Source organism: Colossoma macropomum, unplaced genomic scaffold (genome assembly GCF_904425465.1).
Source record: "Colossoma macropomum unplaced genomic scaffold, Colossoma_macropomum, whole genome shotgun sequence".
Taxonomy (NCBI): Eukaryota; Metazoa; Chordata; class Actinopteri; order Characiformes; family Serrasalmidae; genus Colossoma; species Colossoma macropomum.
In genome coordinates this window covers 17,303,901-17,327,958 of record NW_023494790.1, presented here as the reverse complement: position 1 = coordinate 17,327,958, position 24,058 = coordinate 17,303,901, and the positions used below count along the sequence as shown (strand labels likewise).

Here is a 24,058-nt window from a genome sequence, read left to right as displayed (position 1 = left end):
CTAATATTGTTCCATTGCTCCATATGGCACATTGTAATCTATTGTCTTCAAACTTGAAAACCTCTCTTCCTGGAGAGCTGATGAGTTTGACAAAGCCCAAGGTGCGATAAAAATAAAGAAAGGAAATGAACTGCATCAGAAATGGGCTTCAGGAGTAATCCACAGTGACTAGCCCATTTAAGGGGGGGTGATTGGAGGAATGATTGCCATCGCTGTTGTTTTGGAGGTTGCGTGGGACAGTATAAGGTTAAAAGAGTTAAACTGAGCTATAAAAAAAATGTATTTAAGCTGAAGAATATCCATAATGACGTGTAGGCTGCTGTAGAATGTGAGGGTCTCGTTGCTTAGATGAGACAAAAGCAGTGGAGAGTTGAAAGCTCTGATAGAGTCAGGGGTAGAATATTAGCATGTTTGAGTACTAATTTGTGCTTTCATGAGCAGGAGGGGAAGAGCTGAGAAATGGCCTCCTCAGGGAGCAGCAGCCGAGGAAGAGGAAAAACATTTCATTATTCATCACTGCTACTGGCACTGTTCGCTCCACCACCCTACTTTCTTTCTTTCTGTCTTTCTTTCTTTCTTTCTTTCTGCATTCCTTTCTTGGTGTATTTTTGCAGCCGATCAATCAAATAAGTAACTAATTAATTTGTTCTATATGCATATCCAGTATCTTTACATCTTTGGCTCTTTTCTCGACTATGATGATATTACGAAAGTTAGTGATGAGTTGACTTTTGAGAAGGGATGAGTGATAAATTACCATAAGCGTTGGTTGTCTTGCTGTGCATTTGTTTTACATTATCTCATTATTGACATATAATTACATAATTAATTACATCATTGTTTCACATTCAGTTTATATTCCATATTAACAAGTTCTGGTTAGCACTTCAAACATCTTTACTGATAAAACATTCCTGTAATGAAGCAGGCTGCATGTGCAGAGAAGCTGTATTAGGAACTCATAGTCATCAGAGGCAAGTCCATAGTAGCAAAACCATGGAAACAAAGCATAGGTCAAAACACGGGAAAACAGACCCACAACTCAGAAACTGGAAATAATGTTTATCAAGAATGCCACCGGTGAGTTAAGTAAGTTAAGGTAAGTTCTTGCCTTATAAAAGCTGGATTTGAATGAGAGGGAAAAAAAATTTGCAGTCATAGAGTCAAAGGGGGCAGTCGTGGGCTGGAGGTTAGGGAACTAGCCTTGTGACCGGAAGGTCTTCGTTTCGATCCCCTGAGCCGACAGTACGTGACTGACTAACCCCCAACTGCTCCCTGGGCACTGCGGATAGGGCTGCCCACTGCTCTGGGCAAGTGTGCTCACTGTTCACTAGTGTGTTTGTGGATGGGTTAGACTGTGGAGGTGAAATTTCCCTGTTGTGGGACTAATAAGGGTCACTTAATCATAATCGTAATCTTAATAATCTTAAAAAAACATGAACATGAGTGCATGAGCAGCTAGGCTTCAGGGTGGATCTACAGACGGTCTGAAGTGTCAAACTAGGGTAATGAGTTAATGACATTAAAATAATAATAATAACAACTTAGCATGTTAATGTGTTACAAATGCATTAACTTCTACATAACTGTAAATCAATTTTTATCAATTAAAAGTTTTGAATCTGTACTTTATACAGAATATCTCCTCTTGTTTCAATGAGCTATAATAGAAAATGATTCAACAATAAGCAAGAAGAGGCACTTTAAGGCATATACACGTTAGACCTGGGAGGGTTAACGTTAGCTGAGATGCTTCTAGGTGCTGAGCTTCAGGTGATGACTTGTGGTGTCATGCATGCCTCAGATGTGTGTCACTCACTAATCGCATTTGGTTTAACACTTACACACTCCATCTACTCATACGCAGCTGTGTGTCTGTGGCATGAAGCACTGTTTTTCACGCTTGGGTTAGTGTTTTGTGCAGCCAGACGAGAAGTGAACTTGTCATTGATGGTGGTGTTATGAGCAACTCTAATGCTGGAGTTCTTTTCTTCTGAGGTGTGATATGAATGCGGGGGCGGGTGGGCTGTCCTTTCCTGTAGATGGAGGTTTAGATCATCTGCGCTACATGAGGGAACATGCTGGATCACTTTGTCATGGCTGTGTGGCAGGAGAGGCGATACAAAGCAGGGGCTTTAGAAAACGCTGCTGTGGTTGCCTCTCTGTGATAAAGCGTGTGTGTGTTTTCATACATTTTCAGTATGAAAATTTTCTGATTTTGTTGGCAACCAGAAAAGCAGGGCTAAGCTACAATCCCAGGACAAAGTGGTCCTAACCTCTTTCTTTCTTTCTTTCTTTTTGGTTACTGAGTGTAGTCTCTTAAAATCTGAGGCTAATAATTCAGTAATGATAGAAAGCAGTGCAAACTGAATTAGTCTTCAGTTATGGGAGTATGTAATAGAAGTCTGGACTCAGCAGTGGGTTATGAACATTTTAGAGCTTACAGTTTGGGTTAAGCATTACACACATATACATAAACTATATAACATATGGGACACATTAAAGTTACATTACAGTTTGCTGATAATATCGGCCAATATCAGTGAACTCATTGGTATTGGCCGACAATGTCACATTATTGGTATTGGACAAAAACAACATATATAATATAATAACTCAAAAAACTGTTTTTAATTGAAAGTATTAGAATTCAGTCATATCAGTCATTAAAGCACTGTTTAAATAAAAGTAATGGAGTATAAAATTACAGTCTCAAGTAGGAATTATAAAAGTATTGTGTTGTTTTTGCCATTTAAAAGCAGTATTGATATCAGCCTGAATTTTCATATTGGTTGGGCTCTTACAAAATACATATGCAACTTTAATATATACAGATAGTTACATATATCTAAAAATTATGGGGCATTACAGGTAGTTATGTTTATAAAATACCTAAATTACATGTTATTATTACATATAGCTAGTTAAGGTATCTAATACATATGGGACACACACACACACACACAGAACTTCTGACTAGTGTCAAATCGATGGCGTATTTTGTCTACTTTGGTGAAGCAGTTGCTCATTGAGAAACTTTTTTTGGTGCCAAGCAGAGTGTATTTCACATCAAAGATCATTCAACCAAGAACACAGACAGGCTGGGGAAAGCACTGTCTGAAGATTCCACTTTGATATCAAGTTACACAAATGCCCTGAAAAGCATTTTATCTTTCAGACAAATGGAATATTATCCCCTTTGATGATCCTGATTTTTTGACTCCTCAATTTTTAGAGTCGTATTACCAATTGCTAAACAATTGCCAGTATAAAATCTTTTTTAAACATATCTTACCATTTAAAATCTCTTAGTCTTTTAGGTCACACATGTTGAAAATATCATTACACTTGAGCACTTATAAGACTGACTGAGGTGTTTCCCCTCTGGTAACTTACCTTCATGTAACACACTGCTCATTGTAGTGTAAGACGCATCAGTTTGAGGAAACTGAATCTGTTTCTGTGCACTGCAGTGTCTGTGAATGAGGCTTTGTATTAAATGTGTAGTAGCACTCACTGGACCTCTTGTAAAAGTTCTGCTTCTCTATACATATGAAATGAGAAAACTAAATGAAAGCAAGAATTATTAGTAGAAACCCATCCTCTTGTGAACAAGTCTAGAGAGAATTTTTAACTTTCTATTCCTCTGATACATTTTTTATCACAAATTATATTTTTATCATGCTCAGACAGAGGGGTTTTGTTGGGATTAATGCTGTTTCACCAGATCCAGCCTGCCAATGCATGAAGGAGTCTGAGTGTGACTCCACAGAGGAAAAGTCAGCTTAATCTTGGGGCCAATTATACAGTTAATACATGTACTGACACATGTTTTAACTTGCCATTCTTAGAACACTGTGGGTGGACGTCAGAAAGTTTGTCCGCTACATTTTCCCAAAGACTTAAGGCGCTTATTAAATGCCAAATGAACCCCAGTCCACAGAGATTTAAGAAACAGCGTATCCCATGATTCAGTTGTGTTCCTCACTTTTAATATTCCTCTTATTTCAGGGTGTTTTCAGTACTGGATTATGATAAATATCTCTGTCCTATGCTTTATCCCATTTCAATTCAGTGCCATCCTTTGAAATGCCAGGAAGACATGGAAAAAACGTCTTTTGTTTGTGTTTGTTTGTGTCCCAGCCTGGGACTAACTTGACGTCTAGAAATCCCAGAAAGTCTGATGTGTGTGATTATGTGAGAATGAGTGTCGGAACAGTTGATTCTTGTTATGGCTGGGTACAGTGTATGAAAGATAAATATGATTTTTGTGTCTTCAGTCACTTCTGAGTATTGTCTCAGTTCATTCTTAATTTATAATGCTAGACTACAAATATAGGTATAGAGGCCCATTAGACAGTTGCTCATAGCACATTGTGCACTGACAGGCTGTTCAAAAAACATGAGAGCTAACAAAAAAAACTTCAAAAATAATTGATTCTGTGTGCTTCTTTAGTCAAGACAAAACCTTTCAATTTTCACTCTAACAAAAGGAGTAGCACCTTAAAAGGATGCGAAAAGGAAAAAAATGTCTTTATTTTCAGTTAACAATTGAATGAATAATTCGGCAAAAAATCAAATGTGCTTGATTATTTTACTTACCCAAAATGCAGTCAACCAGCCAAGACATGTTTGATGTCCAAATTTAGCATATTTAGTATAGAACTGGAGTTACTAGGCTTACATTACGAACAAACGCTGGACCTCAATAGTCACCTAAACTGTTTCCATAAATACATGCTCAAACATTTTCTTAACCCACTCAAACCACATTCAGGTCTTAATTCATGTTGCTCAGACAAGTCACAGTGGTTTACAACACAATATGACTCACTTTAAACTATATAAATTTGAAATACCTCTCCACATAACTTAAAGAAGGGGCCTCGAGCAACAGGAGCCTGGTGGTCTACTTGCGGAAAGGGCCATGTGATGCTGAAAAAAGATAGAACCTCTCTGCACCTCATTTTCGTAGGTTTATCATTCTTTGAAGTGCCACTTCAGCATCTTAGGTATCGCTGTGCTAACACTACGTACTTGCGTAGTGACATTTTTCATCAAAGTCCGGCACTCTAGCCTCCCAGAGTTTGAATGTGTATGTGGGTGATAATGTAGTTCCAGTTTTACCTTAAATGTGTAATTAAGATCTATTCATGCCATTTTACAGAATCATTTAGGTAGCTTATCAAGTTAATTTGAAGCAAATATATAAAGGTTTAGCAGATATTTGTGGAAACAGTTTGGGTGACTATTGACATCCAGTGTTTGTAAGCAATGTTAGCCTAGCAGCTACAGTTCTAAACTAAAGAAGCAAAATTTGGACACAGAAATGTCTTGGTTAAACAACTGCATTTGGAATAAGTGTAAAATTATGTAAATAAGACTATTCCTTTAAACAGTTTCCTTTAAATGGTTTCTTGACTCTCATAGATTATGTTCTCTATTCTCTAATGTTTTTTTCTTGTTGGTGCTACAGGTTCTCAGCACTGCATCATGCGGCTCTCACTGGCACCACTGACCTGCTGTCTCTTCTGCTGGAGGCCCAAGCTATGGTGGACATCAAGGACAGTAATGGTGAGGCACTCAGATTGTCTGCAGTTGTACAGCCTCTCTTCACAGCCGCGTCTTCATTTAGCCATCGATGGACGAAATTCACAGACCTTGTATTTGAGTGAAAGTAGAAATGCCCATGGTAAAATATTAAAAAGTAGAAATTTTAAATTTATATATCTAGTTAAAGTGTAAAAGTACCTGCTTACTTAAGCAGAGGTGAACAATATGGCAAAAATATACCATTATGGTCCAGAACATTATCTTGATACACAATTTTCTTCACAATATTTAGTTTTTCAAGGTTTTGACAAGTTTTGATAAAGTTTTTGTTTTCTAACTTGGGACAGAAAAGCACCAGTAGTGCCACATTTAATACTGCACTGCACTAAATCTAATTAAACAGGAATACTTTCAGTATTCCTCTATCAGTATTCAGTATGCTCTCTTTGTAATGAAATATGATGTTGGTTTTTGTTCTTTAAAGGTTTCATGTTCTACATTTTTCATGTGTTTTTTGTTTCACTTTTACATGAACACTTTCAAACCTGTCTTCATCCCTTAAACATTGGCTGTCCTGTATTGTGCCTCATTCAAAAAGCTTGTTTTTGAATTTTAGTTTCCAGTTATGGATTGTGTGGAACAGGGAGTGAGCGATGTGTTTTGAAACTTTTACAATGTTCGCATACTACATCAAACCTTTTTTTCAAATCCCTTTAAGACCAACATTATCTGAGCCATTAGTACAAGTTATACATTTTTTAAGAGATATTTCTGAGGAGATTAGATATAAGAAGAGGGAGGAAGGGAAAGCAAGGGGTAAGTCAAAGAAAAATACAGGAAAAGCAGGAGTTTCCAAAACTAATGGTTAAAAGATGTAGAGAAATTGGGACCCTGAGTGAGAACTGGTAGACCACCAAAATCTCTCACTATCAGATAAACAGTATTTAAAGCTTTTATCTTTAAGAGGAAATCAACTCTACTCTTGCTACAGATCTGTTTCTGTCTAACCTTTCACTGTGACAACTCGAAGCTGTGTGTCTGAAAGGATATGTAGCTGTTACTGAGGTAAGGACATAGACAAAAACAGAAGAAACAAATCAAACTAGAGGAATCTGCTGGTGTTCTCAGAACAATGGACTGACCACCCCAGAGTCCAGACCTCAACATTATTGGATGTGTTTGAGATCACTTGGATCAGGAGAAGCAGAAAATGCAACCAACCTGAACTTTGGAAAAATATTCTGGTAGATTTCTTTAAAAAACTTCAAGTGATTCTCACAAAAACATGGAAGTTATGATAAAGACAAAGGTTGGACACACTGAATCCTGAAAAAACAATATTATTATTATTTATTGAGGCATCTGGGTAATTGTCTGCTAAATACTGTGTATGTTGTCTGCTTTTTTCCTGATATTAAAAATAAATGGCCATTTTGAGTGGAATTAAATAAATTAAGGGCAATCTGTGGATGTTTGCACAATACTGGACTTGAAAACAGGAACAGAAAACAAGAGTTTCCAAATTAAGTGCAGACTGGCCTTGGAAAACATTCTTAAGAACAGTAACAAATTAAATGTACTTCATTTCCAACCACTGCCTCTGGCCAGTGATGTTGCATCAGGAACTGCTTACAATTTAAGTCTCTGATTTTGCTTTTCTGCTCCAGAATTTTACTGTGTTTGTGAGCGAGGGTAAATAATATTGTGTTTGGTCCCTGTTTGCATGGTGAATGTGGTAAACTATGTAAACACTGTGTTCTGAATGTTGTGTTATGACCCACTGTGGTCCTGCTGTGTGCTGCTGTTTTAGGGATGCGTCCGCTGCATTACGCTGCCTGGCAGGGGAAGGCAGACTCTGTGCTGATGCTACTGAGAGCCGGAGCTTCTGTTAATGGAGCGTCACAGGACGGCCAAATCCCTCTCCACCTGGCAGCTCAGTATGGACACTATGAGGTGGTGAGTAATATACACGGTACCACCTCACCTTTTCAGAAATTTCTGTGCTATTGACAGTGGGAAAGGGAAAGTCACAAAGAGAACTGACCTATCCGTGCTCCACCCGCAGATGTGTTCTTTCATAGCAACTGTTGCATGGTTGCATGAGCTTTACTTGTTGACAGAGAATCCTGTTCAAACTCATCAATTTAGGTTGGAGTTTAGGGTTGCTACACAATGTTAGGTTTCCAGTTTTAAATGCTGTGCCATCAAACTGGGCTGTGCTGAAACCAGTCATAAAAAAACATTGCACCATGCTAATTTTAGTTGAGTACAACACCCAATTTAATAAATAAATAATAAAATATTAATCGTAAATGATATGATAACAGTTTTTATGCACTATAAATTTAGATATTTTGACAAAACAGAGGCAGCTGCAGTTCATCATGGATTTGAATTGGATTTTTGTCAGGTCTTCTATGAATCTCGTCCAATCTGACAACAGTTGCAATGGAAGATCATTCTAACTACATAACTGGCATAGTAGTTTTAAAGTAGTTACCAGATAAATAGTAATTACTGAATAATAAGTCTTACATCTTAAGAATAGCATCTTTTAAAACATTATTATACATACACCTCTAATGAAGCATTTAGCATCAAATGAAAGCCTTGGAACTGTTTACACAGATGTTTCTGGAATTTTCTTTTGTGCTCTTGACTCCTAAAGATGACCTGTTGGATTTAGGACAATGACTAGCTAGAAGAAAAGCACTGTCAGCCAGATGGAGAAGCAGTGTAGTATTTGTTGTTTTTAGCCTCCGGTGAAAGAAAAAGCAGGAGAAAAGTTAGAAAGCGAGACTTGTCGTTGCATGCTCAAGGCTACAGAAGGGTCCTCAGCACTGATAGCCTTACTTGGCTGGTCCAAAGCATTGTTTCTAAACAATGCAGTTTTGAGCTAGCTCTGCTGTGCAAACAAAGCTTCTGAAGACTAGGCTAGAATGGCTGTTTCTCATACTGAAAATCCAGAGTGTTCCCTTTCGCTGTGTCCTGCCCTTTCTCACAACACTTGTCACAGGATACTCTACGTAATGCAGCCCACAGAGAATCTGACACATTTTTCTTTTCTGGTCTTTTTTTTCTGGCCTTCCACCAAAGGATGTTTCAGCATAGCATATTTCACTGTGTGATCATGGAAACCTTATCTGTGTAGAGTCCACTGCTCTACCTGCTAAATGTGTGACTTTGTGTCTGTCTGTCCATCTACCCAGTCTGAGATGCTGTTACAGCACCAGTCCAATCCCTGTATGGTCAACAAGGCCAAGAAGACCCCTCTGGACCTGGCCTGTGAGTTTGGCAGGCTAAAGGTTAGTTTGGGCAGAACGGATTGTGTATAAAATCTTATCTGCAAGTGACAGATAATAAAGTGACAGCTGAGATGTTTTTCACCAGTAAAGGGAAAAATTGAATTATAATTATAGGCTTGATAATGAACTGAAGCTAAGAATTAAAACCAATGGTTTAGATGGGTTGAACTATATGTAAAATATTTAGATAACATATTGTTAATGTTTACAGTAATCAGCATGTCTGAGCTATGTCATGGATTTTTCTTGTAAACTTGTTTTAAAACGCAAATTTTTTTTAAATGATAACATATTGGTATCCTTATTAGCCAAGGTGTTAATTAACAATTAACAGCACCAGCCGAGTAATTCCATATCAGTGCATCTCTAATCATAAGTTTCACTAGCCCAGGCGTGCTATTATGTTACATCAGGATGAGTCTTTCACTTTTCACATCCAACTGCTTCATTTACAAGCTCATTTTGAAGCTTTGCTGCGAACACATGCCCAATCCTTCAGCAATCCAGCAGCTAAAGCATAGCTTCATCAGTGGATTTTTCCCTGCTCAAGCAGAAGTGCACACAGAAGCTGGTGAAGTGGAGCTTGAATGAGGAGCTTATGATATTTTGAGGGAAGATTCCGCACTGCATGCGCAGAGTCTATAATGTTTGAATGATTTGCAAGATTCGGGTAAATAAACTGGTTATAGCAGCTCCCTGCGGATGCCAGTCGTACAGGGATGAAAGGCTTTCACTGAGGGCTTTTCTGACAGTTGCGCGTAAGCCGCGTTGTGCGATCTTTAATTCATTTAAAACTAGATTTGCCTGGGTGGACTATTTCTATTTAATCTCTGGCTCTAGTCATTTTGGCATTAGAGAATGCAAATGCTATGAAGAAGCAGTCGGAGAGAGGGAGTCTAATTTTGCAGCCTGCTGCAGCCTCAGTTGCTGGGCTGCTGGAAGACTGCCTCAGCTGGAAACTTTGTGCCAGGTGAAGTGTGACATAAGCCAGGCAGGGTGACGAAGTTGGCTGGCCTGAGTTGTGTATTTACAGCTTGCATCAAGTCATAAATGGTATTAAAAGAAAACTGTATACTGAAATGCTGTCTAATCAAATATGTCATTTAAGCTTCTTGGTATGTTTGTGTGTGTGTGTGTGTGTGTGTATCAGGTGGCACAGCTGCTGTTGAACAGTAACATGGTGGTGGCTCTGCTGGAGGGGAATGGAAGAGACAACACGCCCCTGCACCTCGCTGCCCGCAATGGCCATAAGGACATTATCAGGTCCTCTCCCTCGCAGTCACTGTGAACTTTCCTCTTACTTTCACTGTGTATCTTTTCTTCATCCACATTATCCCCCTTTGGATTTCTGTTTACTTACAGCCTGGTGTCAGACCCACAGCATTTAAAGGGTATTTGTGTGTATGTGTGTGTGTGTGTATGTGTGTGTGTGTGTGTGTGTGCGTGTGTGTGTGTGTGTGTGTGTGTGTGTGTGTGTGTGTGTGTGTATGTGTGTTAGGGGTGGGCAGTATGATGATATTTTATCATTATTATGACAAATGATGTCACAATATGCATTTCTGATCATATTGTGGATCGTTAATACATATAGATCACTGACTAACCAGATGTGTCATTAAGTTAATTGTATTTAGTGCATTATGGGGTGTGAAACATTGCATAAAAATCATTTGTGTAATCATTATATTCATAGTTTTTGACAGTATCAAAAACCTAGTATCTTGATATGTATTGTGTATTGTAAAACATTTTCAAATTATCATTATATTGTATTTTTGCCATATTACTCAGAAATGGCTCTGGAAATTCTCAGTACGTATCTGTACTTATGTATTGTCACTGTCATATAATAAAAAACTCTTTTTTTCTTCTTTCCTTTGAAAATGCCAGCTGCCCTTTATACTGTGGGGTTATTTCAGAATAAGTTAACTAAAATAGAAACAGTTCAGAATTACTTGGAACAAAATCTTACAGGCTTTGAATACATGTTAATATTTTTCCAAACAAGCATTCCAACACTTGTTTTTCAAAATCAGCATTAAAAACAGTAATATTTCAAGGGTTTCTAGTCATCTTTCTGATGAAACAGATACACTTGGGTTTAAATCCACAGTGGTGCCTTCTGTTTCAGTCCACACTGATGCATTGGACACATTCGTCAAGATGTAAGCCTGTTTTTTGTCATGTATGCAAGCATAGTGTAAACATCATAGAGATTCAGTCAATTCACACACTTTCTATGGTTATACTCATGTTTAATAGAAAAAGTAGTAACAAACTTCTTTAGCTGCCTTAGCCAAAACTAGAATAAAACAATAAAAATAGTCTCTGTTCTCAGTGTTACCTCACCAAACTAACATGCTGGCACATTATCCACTGAAGAGAAAAAACAATGTAGTAAATGGCAAGTCTTCACCATTTAATGCTCCACTAGTTAGTTCTAGTTTAGTGTCAGCTCTTTAGCTCATTCAAGCCTCTGTTACTCATGTGCACTGACCTAACATTTCCCTTGGCTTTTTTAAATAATAAGACATGCGTTAAAAAACTGCCCCTGTAAATTGTTACATTTTTGGTATAGTACTGATCTTTTAATGTGCACTCGTGCACCAGTATATCATGTTTGTGTATTGTGATACATTGTGATACAATACTAATATGAGATTAAAAACCAATTTTTCTTTTACAAAATACATACATACACAGAGGACACCAGACCTCTTTTTACTTTGGCTTTAGTTTCATATTAAACTTTTGCATTTCAGAGGTCAGGAATATGACATTTAAACACAAAAACAGAGGGAATGTTGCAGTATTGATTTGCGAGTTAAGCATTTAGGTTAAGCACATAAGTTAAGCTCCAGTATGTTATGATAACCCACTTTTACTACAGGTAAAACTTTCCGCCAATTCTGAAGCCTGATTTGTGTTTTTTTTTTGGTGGCTTCTTCATTTGAATTGAAATTGAAACTCTTGTTCTTACAGCGTCTGGGCTAAAGCACTGAATATTTACACAGAGGGTGACACTAGAGGGGTGACAGAATGAAATATGCTTTGCTGCTGGCACTGTATCTGAAACTAGTGTTTAATTACTATTTAATGAATGAAGTTTCTATGAAGACTCTTTCAGTAAGCATAAGAGTCACATGCAAAGAAATAATTCACCAAAAAGAATATGTAGGTGTCCATTCGTGTGCAGGTGTTAGTGACTGAGTAGGTGGGTAGGTGTTTTGTATTGTATTGTAGCGTGCTGTCGAGCAGGCGTCTATGCAAGCGATGTCTGCCCCCCTTGTTGACATATGACATGCGTGTTTGTAAAGGAAGTGAGGTGCGGAAACAGGGGAGTGTTGAATGAGCACATGGAAGACTGACTGGCAAAGAGAGAGAGAGAGACAGAGAGAGAGTGTGTGTGTGTGTCTGTGTGTGTGCGTCTGTGTGTTTTGACCCAGGCTGCTCTCATTAGTGCTGTGTGGGGACCTGAGTCTGCTGAGTGTTGACATGGCGTAGGAGTGAGGTCAGATTGTGTTTCCCTGGTCAGTCAGCTGCTGTGCCGTGTTTCTCAGTGCTTTCCATATATGAAAGTTCACACTGCATTCTCAGCATAAGCAGCCCCCCCAGTGCTCGCTGGAATACAGCTAGTAAACATGTTAGAGATGGATAAAGCTAAGTAGAGGGTAAAAATATAAGCTTATTAGTATTGAATGTCAGCTTGCTTTTTCCCTCCCCTTTACAACATTAAAGAAGTCCAGAGATGCTGCAAAATAGATCAATTAAGAGGAAAGAGACAAACTGCAAATTTTCCGGGCGTGGCTTGTTTTACCACAGTATGATGATTCCACCCTGTCTGAAGTCAGCTCTTTTCAGAGGATGAAAAGACCCTCAGTCCGTTCAATTAGCCAAATCAATGAAAGCCGAGCTGTTAAAGAACTGGGCCTGTGCTCTGCTAGTTTGGGAGCCTCTGTGTGAAAACATTATAATTCAGACATAGCTCTATGTGGAAACTAGAAGCTGTTATAACCGTTGACCATGACAAGAACAGGCAGTATTGGACGGAAGTCTCGTCCACTGACATAATCTGCTGCGCTAGTTCATCATTCACCTTATTTCATGTAGCGTTCCTGTTCTTCTTTCCAATTTACCCAGAGCCAGATCCCCAGTGTAGTCGACCTTTCGCCTATCGCATCATTCTCCTAGCAGTATGGAAGAGCAAGCACATCCTCAGCTGCATCTTTTTTCAGCATCTTTTCAGTACCTTGGTGCACTTGTTGGAGGATTCTAATTGCTTGACTCCGCCACGCAAGCATGCAGACGCACACAGTTTCATTCTACAAGAGACCGCATGGCACAGCTGGGATTCAAATATGAATCCTAGTTATTTTTCTCTGTGATGTGAAGTGATGCTTTACTATTTATGAGTTCAGTTGATGAAGTTCGGCTTTTTTTATGAAAAGTGTCCATCATGAGAAACTCAGCTTTTAGCCAAAGAGACTCCTTTTCAGAACTAGGGCAGCCTTTGGCTAAGGGAAAAGAGAGCTCAAAAAAGGAGGTTCTGAGTTTCCTTCAGCTCAAAGTCAACCTATGAATGACCTTTTTAAGTTGGACATGTGCTGGGAAGGTCACTCTGCACTAGACAAATTCCTTTGTGATGTAAAATATAGCCGCTGACCATATATTCAGCCACTGAATATATTTAGGAGCTGTGGTGGAGAGATTTTGCTGAAGTGAGGCTGAGGTGGAAGCACATTAAATGATATGCGCAAATTAGAGAGGTATATATTATTTACTAGTCGCTATCACAATATTGATTGATCACGTAAGGCTGCCACACCAGAAGTGTTTTGTGGTTATATGCATCTTTGACCACCTCCGAAGGTGGTTTGAGTGATTTTCAAGATGCATTGGGCAGCCAATACTTAGCGCTGTCCACTTATGAATCACCCAAGATGTATGTGAATGCCAGGTGTAAACGGGGCTTTAAGTTATTATTTTCAAACATATTCACTCCCTAGTCCATTTATGGAATCTAAGCTGCAAAAAATAGCCTGTTTAGAATTCAGTTTTTGTGATGTTAAAAATATTGCATTTAGTATCTCAGTTGTATCATGTAGCAATATAATCACAATATTAATGTTTTATCTATATTGCACAAACCTATGATATAATAAACAGCATAACCAGCTCACACATACTGTATACAGTACAGTTTTCTGCTTGTTTTCTAGAGTGGCCATAGAAGGTCATTCAGTTAATCATTATGCCAGCTGACTGATAAAAGGCTATGAATCTAATGGTATATAACTAGGGGCTCTACTGCGGCGGAGCAGAGTGGTACCCCTTGGATTAAGAGCATATTTGCTAGTGTAGGAGTTGAAGAGCCGCTTGTGCTTTCCTTCCCCATACCAGGCATTCTGCATGCTCTTTCTCCATTTCCACAGCTGTCCGGCTGTCTGAATACACACTGAACATTCCACTACCTGAGAGAGGGAAAGTTTGTTTGGATAAATGTTTATAGTTGTGTGTGTGCGGCTCTATGTGTGTCTGGATCTCAGCTGTTTATCATCGAAGTGAAAGTTGAGAAGACTGGGAGCGTGTAGAAACCCATAGTGGAATTCATTAAAGCCCATGATAAACAAGAAGCTGTGTTTGAAAATATTCTGCAGATGAATCACTTCCAAGAGAAAGGCTCATTATACGTGGCAATTAGTCATCGAGAAAAGGCATGGGCTCTTACATGGTACAAAGAAGGAATGGTTGTAACACTGCTTCTTTCCTGTTCATTTACATCTCTCAGGCTGCTGCTGAAAGCAGGAATTGACATCAACAGAACCACCAAAGCTGGCACGTCTCTTCACGAGGCTGCGCTCTATGGGAAAACAGAAGTAGTGAAGCTGTTGTTGGATGTAAGCGTTGAGTTTTTTTTTACAAACCCATCAAGATTACCCATCAAAAGGCCTGTCATAATTATTACATGTTCACCTGATTGCAATTATTTAAGTCAACCGCAGTTATTTTCCACAGTTAGATGCGTTTTTATTTGTTGGTTTGTGGCAAATACGTTTATGAAGACGTAATGGAGTCTTAAAATAAGCAAAACTTCTAACTTCTGCTGCTGTAACACCTTTAGAGGGCAGCAGTAAGTTATGTTTGTTTATCTGAACTCAAGTTGTTTCTGTTATCAGTTCAGTGCTACCAATTATTGACAGCTAAGAAGTAAGATAGCTAATCAGCCATTTTGGTCACTTTAAGTTTGTACTTTAATTACAAAAACGACAAAATGACAAAAGATTTTGCAAGAGAAGGAAAAATTGTTGTTGATTTTAATGTACATTATATGGCCAGAAATCTCCTAATTATTGAGTTCAGGTATTTCAGCCACACCCATTGCTAACAGGTGTATAAAATCAAGCACAAAGCAGTGCACTCTCCATAGACACACATTTGCCCTGGTCAACTGTAAGTGTTATTATTGTGAAATGGAAGCATCTAGGAGCAACAGTAGCTCAGCCACGAAGTGGTAGACCATGCAAACTTACAGAGCGGGGCCACCCAGTGCTGAAGCATGTAGTGCGCAAAAATCATCCTCTGTTGCATCACTCAGCATCAAGTCTTACAAACAGCCTCTAGAAGCAATATCAGCACAAGAACTGTGCACTAGGAGCCTCATGAAATGGGTTTATATGTCTGAGCAGCTGCACACAAGCACTATGCGCAATGCCAAGTGTCGGCTGAAGTCTGGAGCAGTCGAAACGTGTTCTCTGGAGTGATGAATCATGCTTAACTGTCTTGCAGTCTGGGGCATGTAAATGCAAAGGCTATGGCATGTCCAGCAAGATCATACACTTTTGGCCATATAATGTAGATTTTAAAATTAATTTAAAAAATGAACTAAGAGGTTTTCTTCTGACAGTGATGATAAGCTTTGTGTTTAACTTCATCTTACCTGTGTTAGGATTTATGACACTATAAAAATGTGTGCCTTCAAGAATGTCAGATTTACTGTGAAGGGGCAAATGTACTAACTCTGCAGTGGGGGTTTTAATTTATAGTTAAAACTTTTGAGGTCACCTCACCTCTGTTTTTTAAAGTTGCATTTTTTTATAAGACATACATTTTAGGACTATCCACCATTATATATTTAAACATTTTATACTAGAGCTCTGTGAGCTCAGGATCAACTTGATACCTTGATCGAGTTCATGTTTAAAGAGAAAAAAAAAGCCTCTCTTGGAAAGTTTGATTTAGCATAAGGAGGTTCTCTCATGACAGTAATATTTTCCTTTTCAAAGACAATACTTTTGTCTCAAAATGTAGGATTGGTAAAATATCTGTCTGATATATTCTGTAGGCTGGAATTGATGTCAACATCCGCAACACCTATAACCAAACCGCACTGGACATAGTGAACCAGTTCACCACCTCACATGCCAGCAAAGACATCAAACAACTTCTCAGAGGTGACTAACTTCACAATCAAGCCTTTTCTTCTTTTCTTTCTTTCTTTCTTTCTTTCTTTCTTTCTTCTTCATGTACGCCCTGTATTTTATTTGTTGCAGTCTGTTTTATGTTTGATTCATGTCAGTATTATTTTTATCTTGCCATCGTTAAAAAGTCTTCACTGTGACAAAGAGGATGAACTATTTATTATTTTTTTTATTTATTCTTAAAACTGCTTGACAAAGTGTTTGTGTGTTTGAGAGAGAGACACAGGCAATGAAGGAGAAGGAGAGAGAGAGAGACAGGCGAGGGGCAGGGGGTGGTGTAGGGGTAGAAATGTTGCATAACGTTGCCTCTGTTCTGTCACGCCGCTGACAGCCTCGCCTGGGGCTGTGGCTGAGATGCAGGGGTTTTTTGCGCGTCTGTGTCTGTGCATGTGTCTGTGAGACGTGTCTGTAGGCTTGTGTGCTTCTGTCGCTATTGACTGAACTCTGCAGTTCCGCTCTCTCCCCTGTAATCCACTGGCTTGTTTTCTTTGAAGTCTGTGCTTTGATATGCAAGCTTTACAAGGCTGAGAGAGCCACATATGAAGAGGAGCGGTGCTTATCCTCTGTGTTCTGAAATTAGTTTCTCTCTCTTACCTCATTACAATCTCAGGAATGTACCCACTAATTCAGACTATTTCAGTACTGTATTATTGTGAGTTTTGGCTAATGACTGATAATTATCAGTCCTGGTAATTTAACAGTCAAATCTAGCTTAAGGGAATAGTTTCATCAAAATTGAAAACAAGCAGAAACAAGTTAGCGTTATGCCAGTTACATCATGCTAACCGGGTTGCTACTAGCTAGTGCTTGGCTGCTAACTAAAGCTTGCCAAGCATGTTTGGTAAAGATGCAAGGATGAGTTGATGGTCACAGTAGAAGCCTGAAAGTCCAGAAACATTGTTGACTGCTCTGGGCTTGAGCTCATCTGAAATGGACTGAAAGAAGAAAAGGATATAGATTGTTACCAGTGTAAAGTTTAAAAGCCAAGGTGTGTTTTTGTAGAGGTGGGTACATTGTGAAAGCACCATTAACCATGAAAGTGATCTACACATTTTGAAGCCACACATGCTGCCTTTTAGATGCTGTCTTTTTCAGGGAATACAAAAAATTCTGCTTTTTAAAGTTCTTGTCTTCAGTTCCCAAATGACTGACTAAGTGCTGTTAAAAGGAAAGGTGGTCTAACACTGTGGTAAACATGCTCTTGTGCCAACTTTTGTTGAAAAAACACATAATAAAAACACAAAACATCAACAAAAAAGTTTAATATGGGACTAACAGAATTTGCTAATCACTGCTTCCGTTTTTTTTTTTTTCACAATTTCACGTACTGTCCCAAATGTTTTGGATTTGGGTTTGTGCATAGATATATTTTTAAATAGGCTGTTATTTAATAAGAGATCCAACATGCACTAATGATTTAATGCTCTGCTCCTTAACACCTTGCAAAAGCCTTGTCATAAGCATTAGTAGTAAATTGGTGTGCATTAACCAGTAATTCCATCATTTTTATACCTAAAGTTCAAATTAGGGCTGAGCAGTCTGATGATATTTGGTGTTATCATGATTAATTATATCTTTTTACAGCACAATATATGCATTTCTGGGGAACTGCGTGTTTCATTATAAAGAAACATACATAATTTGTCCTGTTTAATTGGGTTTAGTGCAATACAGTATGAAAACTTTTGATAAAAATGTTGTGTTCTTAGTTTTTGCTAGTATCCTTTAGGGATGGGTTAGGATCTTTGAGTGTTCGAATAGTCATAAAAGTAAATTAAAAGTTTTGATATGAAAATTAGCTTTACTCAAATCTTTTATTTTCATATTGAAGAGCCATAAAATGTCTGAACTGTATACTTCACCAGAGTGCAGTGTAGAACCTGCATCTTTCTCTTACATGTTTGTAGTGTATAGTTGGCGTTTCTGAAAGTACCTTAGATGACTTTTAAGTGATGAGCCGAACATGACACTGAACGCTTTTTCTCTACCAGTTAAGATGATCGTAACACTAATATGTTTTTGGGAAACTGGTCCTTATTTAGTCCAAAGAAAGAAGCAGAGAAAGACCACTGCATTGGGCTAAAGGCTACTGCACAGCAGAAACAAAGCTCTGCGATGCAGAGAGCACAAAGTGCAGCCATAGCATATTGGAAGCATCAAAGAAAAAGACAGATTAACAAGAAGCTCAAGTTCATTTTACACTCTATCCCTATAGACTGAATGAAATAATACTTCAAACATCATTTATTGAATTTATTGTTTCTTGTCAGCCAACTCTGCTCGGATACAAGCTGAAAAGTACGAGGTGAAACATGATGTGACTAAGCCGCTAACATTAGCTGATGTGAAAACAAACATTTGTCTGTTTGCTTTAAAGACTTTAAACTGACACCTTTCTTGAGGCAAAATTTCAAGCTACATTTATCCTACTATGGGTTTATGGTCTGGCCCTGGGTTTAATATAGTACAGTGATAGTGAGTTACTGCATCTCACTGAACTATTCAGTGTATGTTTTTTTTTTTTTTAAACATCTTCACATATTGAGATGTTAAGTTTCTATCATATCACATATCACTAGTTAAAATGTCATTACAGAACTGTTCCAGTCTAAATGTTGCAGTCTGTTTATCTTAATTGACAACATTGCACTTAAATCCACTTTGTGTATAAACTCCTGTAAGGCTGATTTAAGAGCCACAGGTGTTACAACCTCAGGCCTTAATACCATGTGGTTGGATTGTGGGTGGAGGGAGAAGTTGACCAAGTGGTGCATTTCAGGAAAGCAGGATGTATAAAACGTTTTGTTTACTCAGAGTATTAATACAGAATTTCCAGTAAAGTTAAATAGTTAAAGATCACCCAGTCTGTCCAGACCTGTATGAAGTGTTTGTTAGCTGAATAGCCCGCAGATGTTTGTCTTAAAGCTGTTTGAATGTAAACGGTCTGTCTCTTGATTGTGTGTTTCAGAGGCGTCAGGAGCGTTGCAAGTGAGAGCACTGAAGGACTACTGGAACCTCCACGACCCAACAGCTCTGAACATACGTGCTGGGGACGTCATCATGGTAAGCATAGAGGATGCTTTATCGTTAGTAGTTTTTTGTGTGGCAATTTGATTAAAAGGTATAATAAAATAAAAATAATAAGTAAAATACTAGACTTATGAAACTCATCAGAAGGTGATGATAAAAATGTGATCCGTGGTGGATTTTTATGCAGAGTTTACGCCTTTGCCAGGAATTTTATGGTTGTGTGTGTGTCTGCGTTGTTCCTGCTGCCTGGAGAAGGCTTTTTGAAGGTCTGAGTGTAGAGTAAGGCACTTTGTGGAGGTGATCTGTGGTCCAGCGTGCTGCAACAGGCTCTTGTCACTCAGTCTTTCAAGAGTGACTCAGGCGATTGGACCGTGGCGTGTGCCATAGCCGCACATGCTGTCTTCCTTGTTTGTTTTCACTGCTCTTCGGTGTTCTTTTCCTTGCCTGCAAGCTTGTTTTTCTTCACAGAATACACTGGAAATGTGGGCCCAGAGGCTCTCTACTAAACACATGCCAGGGTGCTTTGTTCACACCCTCCATGTGTGTGAGTGTGTACATTTGCATGCGAGTGTGTTCGGTTGACGATATTTGTGATATTTTTGCCAGCATGGAAACGAGATGATATAAGCTGGATATATTCAAATAACAGAGAAATGAAGGAAGTTAGAGATGTCAAAAAAAAATAATAATAATTTAAGTAATAGAGACATTTCAGCTTAGTCAGGTCAGTCTCCTGTACAGGCGGGCAGTATGTCACAAATATAAATATATATCACTATACTTAGACAATATGTGTCACAATATTTAGTTTTTCTATGGCTACTGTACAAATTGGAATGGATAAAATGCATAAGCAAGGAAAAAAATAGTGCAGTGATTTTTAATAACTAAAGAAGAAAACTTACCAGCTAGGGGTGGACAATATGGCAGAAATTTCATGTGACATGCTTAAAGATATTTTCATGTTACACAATGTAGATCATGATATTCTGGCACATAGATACAATGGGCCTTATTCACCAACCATTCTTAAGAAATTTCTTCTTAAAACCCGCTTACTCCTTTTTCATGAAGATTCTGACATTCACCAATGTTTTCTTATTTGAGATTTGTTCTTTGGTAAGAACAGAATCTGTGCACATTTAAGAGCATTAAGGTGCAGACAGTTCTGTGGATTAAAAACACGTCATGAATCTGACATAGACTTTTGTTAGGACCTTTCTCAAGATTAAAAAAAAATCTTAGCAAGATATTGGTGATTGAGGCCTAATGCACTGGTAGAGCTACATTTAAAAACTGCCAAATTTTAAAGTACAATGATTTCTATTCAATATTTCACATACTGTACTGAATTAAATCCAGTTAAGCAGGACTAATTATGTTCGTTTGGTATTGAAAGAGTTGGTCAGTGTTCTTTAAGTAAGTATACTATTCCTGATATGCTCAGAAAAGCGTATTGTTTATCATTATAAAATCCATTTTAAAAATAAAATATCTCTAATATCCACAATATAAACGGAAAGGCATATTGTGACATAATTTATTTTGGTACCAATAACATGTTTACACAGTAGAACACGAAAGGGGCATGCTATCGCAAATAACATCATGGCTGTGATTTGTTGCAGACAGAAGCCAAGCCGTGATGTTATTCATAATAATGAATGACTTTAAGCGTGTTTTATTGCTTAAATATGTTATCGTTATTATAATAAAATATGTCTCACTTTTTTGCAAAATAAACAGAAAGTGAAGCAAAGAGTCCCCAAACATTGTATCAAATGTGCAGTACTGGCAAATCTTACCTGCAAAAAAAGGTGTGCAGAATTTAAGGCATGTTTTAGAGCAATACTGAACGTAAAGCCATGTATAACTGCCAGGCCATATTCACTCTCACCCAGCCTTGTAAATGTCCTCTGGAGCTTGCAGTGTCCCTCACTACTAAAGGCCTTAGCCCTGTGCACCATCCATGGAATGCTAACTGGCTCATTTGCTCAGCATGCTTTGCTAAATTAGGACTTGAGCACAAAAGGTTAGGCCTTAAGGTTAAGAAAAATTTGTCCCAACAGACTTAGACTGATGGTTTAAGTGTTTGACCGTGAGGTCTAGTCCTCTAACATTTCATGTATAGAGAGACTGCTTTGTAACTCATTCAGAATGTTCTTCAGAAGCTTAGCACACACTGTTACAACTCATAATTAATAATTGTAATTAATTTAAAAGACCCAGACAGAGATAAATTTGTCTAAACTCACAACTTAATGGAAAGTGGGGTTTAAGTCTTTCTTATTTGATGATATAATTAATGTAATATTATTGGTGTATTATAGGTCTTAGAGCAGCACGTAGATGGACGTTGGAAAGGGCATATTCATGACAGCCAGAGAGGCACTGACCGTGTGGGCTACTTCCCCCCTTCCATTGTGGAGGTCATTAACCGACGTAAGTAGAGTCCGTCTTCAATCAAATTATGAAAACAATTCTGAGGTCCCTGAAAACATATCACACCTGCAGTCATTCTTCTGTACTACCTAAAACAGAAGATGCATGTTCTCTGTAATAGTATATTTTTTATGTTTTTTTATGGAAATGCAGGCAGTTCCTTTCTTTGTTTTGGGAAATGTTGCTTGTTTTTTTTAAGAATGTTAACATTTCACACAGAAACTGTTGTATTTTTGATGTATTTTTACATTTACGTTTATTTAGTAGATGTGGATTAGTAGGTGTGTACAAAATGTGCATACAGATACAGAACTGTGCAAAGTTTCCAAAATCAATATAGAAAATGTGAATCCCAACCAAAACCGTCACCATCAGATAAGCAGCCCTTAAAGGTTTCATCTTTGAGAGAGAGGGGAAAATCAAGCTCCACTCTTGCTTTAGATCCACAGGTGTTTCTATCCATCCTTCCACTGTGAGAAGACAATTCAGTGCTATGGCTCTGAAAGGATGTGTAGCTGGAAATAGACAAAAGGAAATTGACAAAAAAAGAAGACACTTTGCAAATCAAATAAAAGCTACTGATGTCCTCAGAACAATGGACTGACAACTCTAGAGTCCAGAGTCTATATAGCACCAAAAAGCATTCTTCTATTGTTAGAAGCTTGAAATTATAATAATAGAAGAACCCTTTTCAGTGCTATATAGTACCTTTTTCAAGAAGGTTCTATATAGAACCATAAACGGCACATTCTCCATCAATCAGAAGTACGCTTTCGCCATGCAAAGTGTTCTTCGAGTGTTCATGGTTCCATTCAGAATCATTTTCTACACTTAAGAACCCTTGAAGAACTTTTTTTTTTAAGAGTGTATAACCCTATGCTAAACATGGCTGAAGATCGTTTTTTTTCCTATTTTGTTGTTGACTTCTTTCTTCTCTGTGGTTAACCAGATATCTGTCATTAACTCTTATGCACACTGGAATATTAAAATTACTCATACACATCCTTACTGAATGGTTGGTTTGAATAGAAATTAGCTAAATGAAGACTGGTCTTGGGTGAGAATCTGTACTCAAAATAATGATAATTAGCTCTCACAAGCAGGGTTCTTCAAAACATGAGGTCCATTGATAAAGTTGTCTACACACATGCTTACACTCACTGTTTCACTCATACCCACACACTCACACTCTCTCTAATAGGATTAACAGGGACATACTGGGGACTGTCAGATCAGCTGTAAAGCCCTGAGCCTCTATAGAAGGGTTGCAGGCTCAGAGCTGGAAGGGTCTGAGTAGAAAATCTGAGCTGAAATGAGGATCTGTTGACGTTTTGTGTGTATGTGCGTGTGTGTTTGTGTGTGTGTGAGTGCGAGAGAGAGACTGGGGGGGGAGAGGCAAAGAGGCAGAATAAGCACTCTGCCATGTCATGGTGTCAGCATCTTGCAGCCTGCGCAAAATGAGCCTCCGCGGTAAGCTTCTGCCTCAGTACTGCTGAACTGGGGATGATGAGTCCAAAACACACACTGATCAAAAACTGCTCTACTTTATCTCACTGTGTGCGCTGCCACTATACCCTTTTGTCTCATTTGTTCCAACTATGGCTGTCAATACTGATTAACAATCAAATAATCTACCAATTAATCAAGTAATAAGTAATCAGAGTTTTAAAAAAGGCAAAACAATAAAAATGGATTTTGTTGATTTTCTACATAACAAAACACATCCCTTGCAGAGAACACAAATGCACAATTACTATTTATTTGTTAAATTTAACATATTGGAAGAACATAGAACATAAAATGTGACTTGTGCAAAAGTTATGGCACATTTTACCAAATTTACCATGGGTATTTAAACCTTTGGAGATCATGGTGTATTTAGTTATGGAATATAATTGTGCCATAATCCATTTTTTTTTACAAGTTGTATTAACTCCTTTCACCCTGTCTTGACTTTGTTTTTCTACCTTAAAACGCTATGTTATGAAAAGGTACAGATTTGCACTATCCTTCTGTGAAAGTGAATGTAGTGTACCTTTAAAACTTACTTAAGGTGCACAATTGGATCTTAAGACCATTGTTGTACCTTTCAGGGTACATTTACATTGCACCTTTTCTTTTAATCAAAGTTTAATCGTAACAGCCCTAGTTCCAACAAGGACATGAGCGTCTTGTTTGTTCGTTATAATGACTGTCTCTTCATAACTGATGATGAATTTAAGAACTGATGCAGAATTCATCATGTGTTTC

The 24,058-nt window shown here is 38.1% G+C and overlaps 1 protein-coding gene across 5 annotated transcripts in view; it reads left to right on the top strand.

Annotated features, from left to right (window-relative positions):
• The window catches only part of si:ch211-119c20.2 (caskin-2), a 57,522-nt gene that overhangs the window by 19,975 nt on the left and 13,489 nt on the right, over positions 1–24,058 (top strand). For all 5 annotated transcript variants that reach the window (XM_036572379.1, XM_036572378.1, XM_036572376.1 and 2 more), the window contains 8 exons: positions 5,477–5,574; positions 7,364–7,509; positions 8,763–8,858; positions 10,009–10,121; positions 14,647–14,755; positions 16,201–16,309; positions 19,305–19,399; positions 21,697–21,808. In XM_036572379.1, the coding sequence (XP_036428272.1) occupies positions 5,477–5,574; positions 7,364–7,509; positions 8,763–8,858; positions 10,009–10,121; positions 14,647–14,755; positions 16,201–16,309; positions 19,305–19,399; positions 21,697–21,808 (878 nt within the window). The remainder of the gene's footprint in view (positions 1–5,476; positions 5,575–7,363; positions 7,510–8,762; positions 8,859–10,008; positions 10,122–14,646; positions 14,756–16,200; positions 16,310–19,304; positions 19,400–21,696; positions 21,809–24,058) is intronic.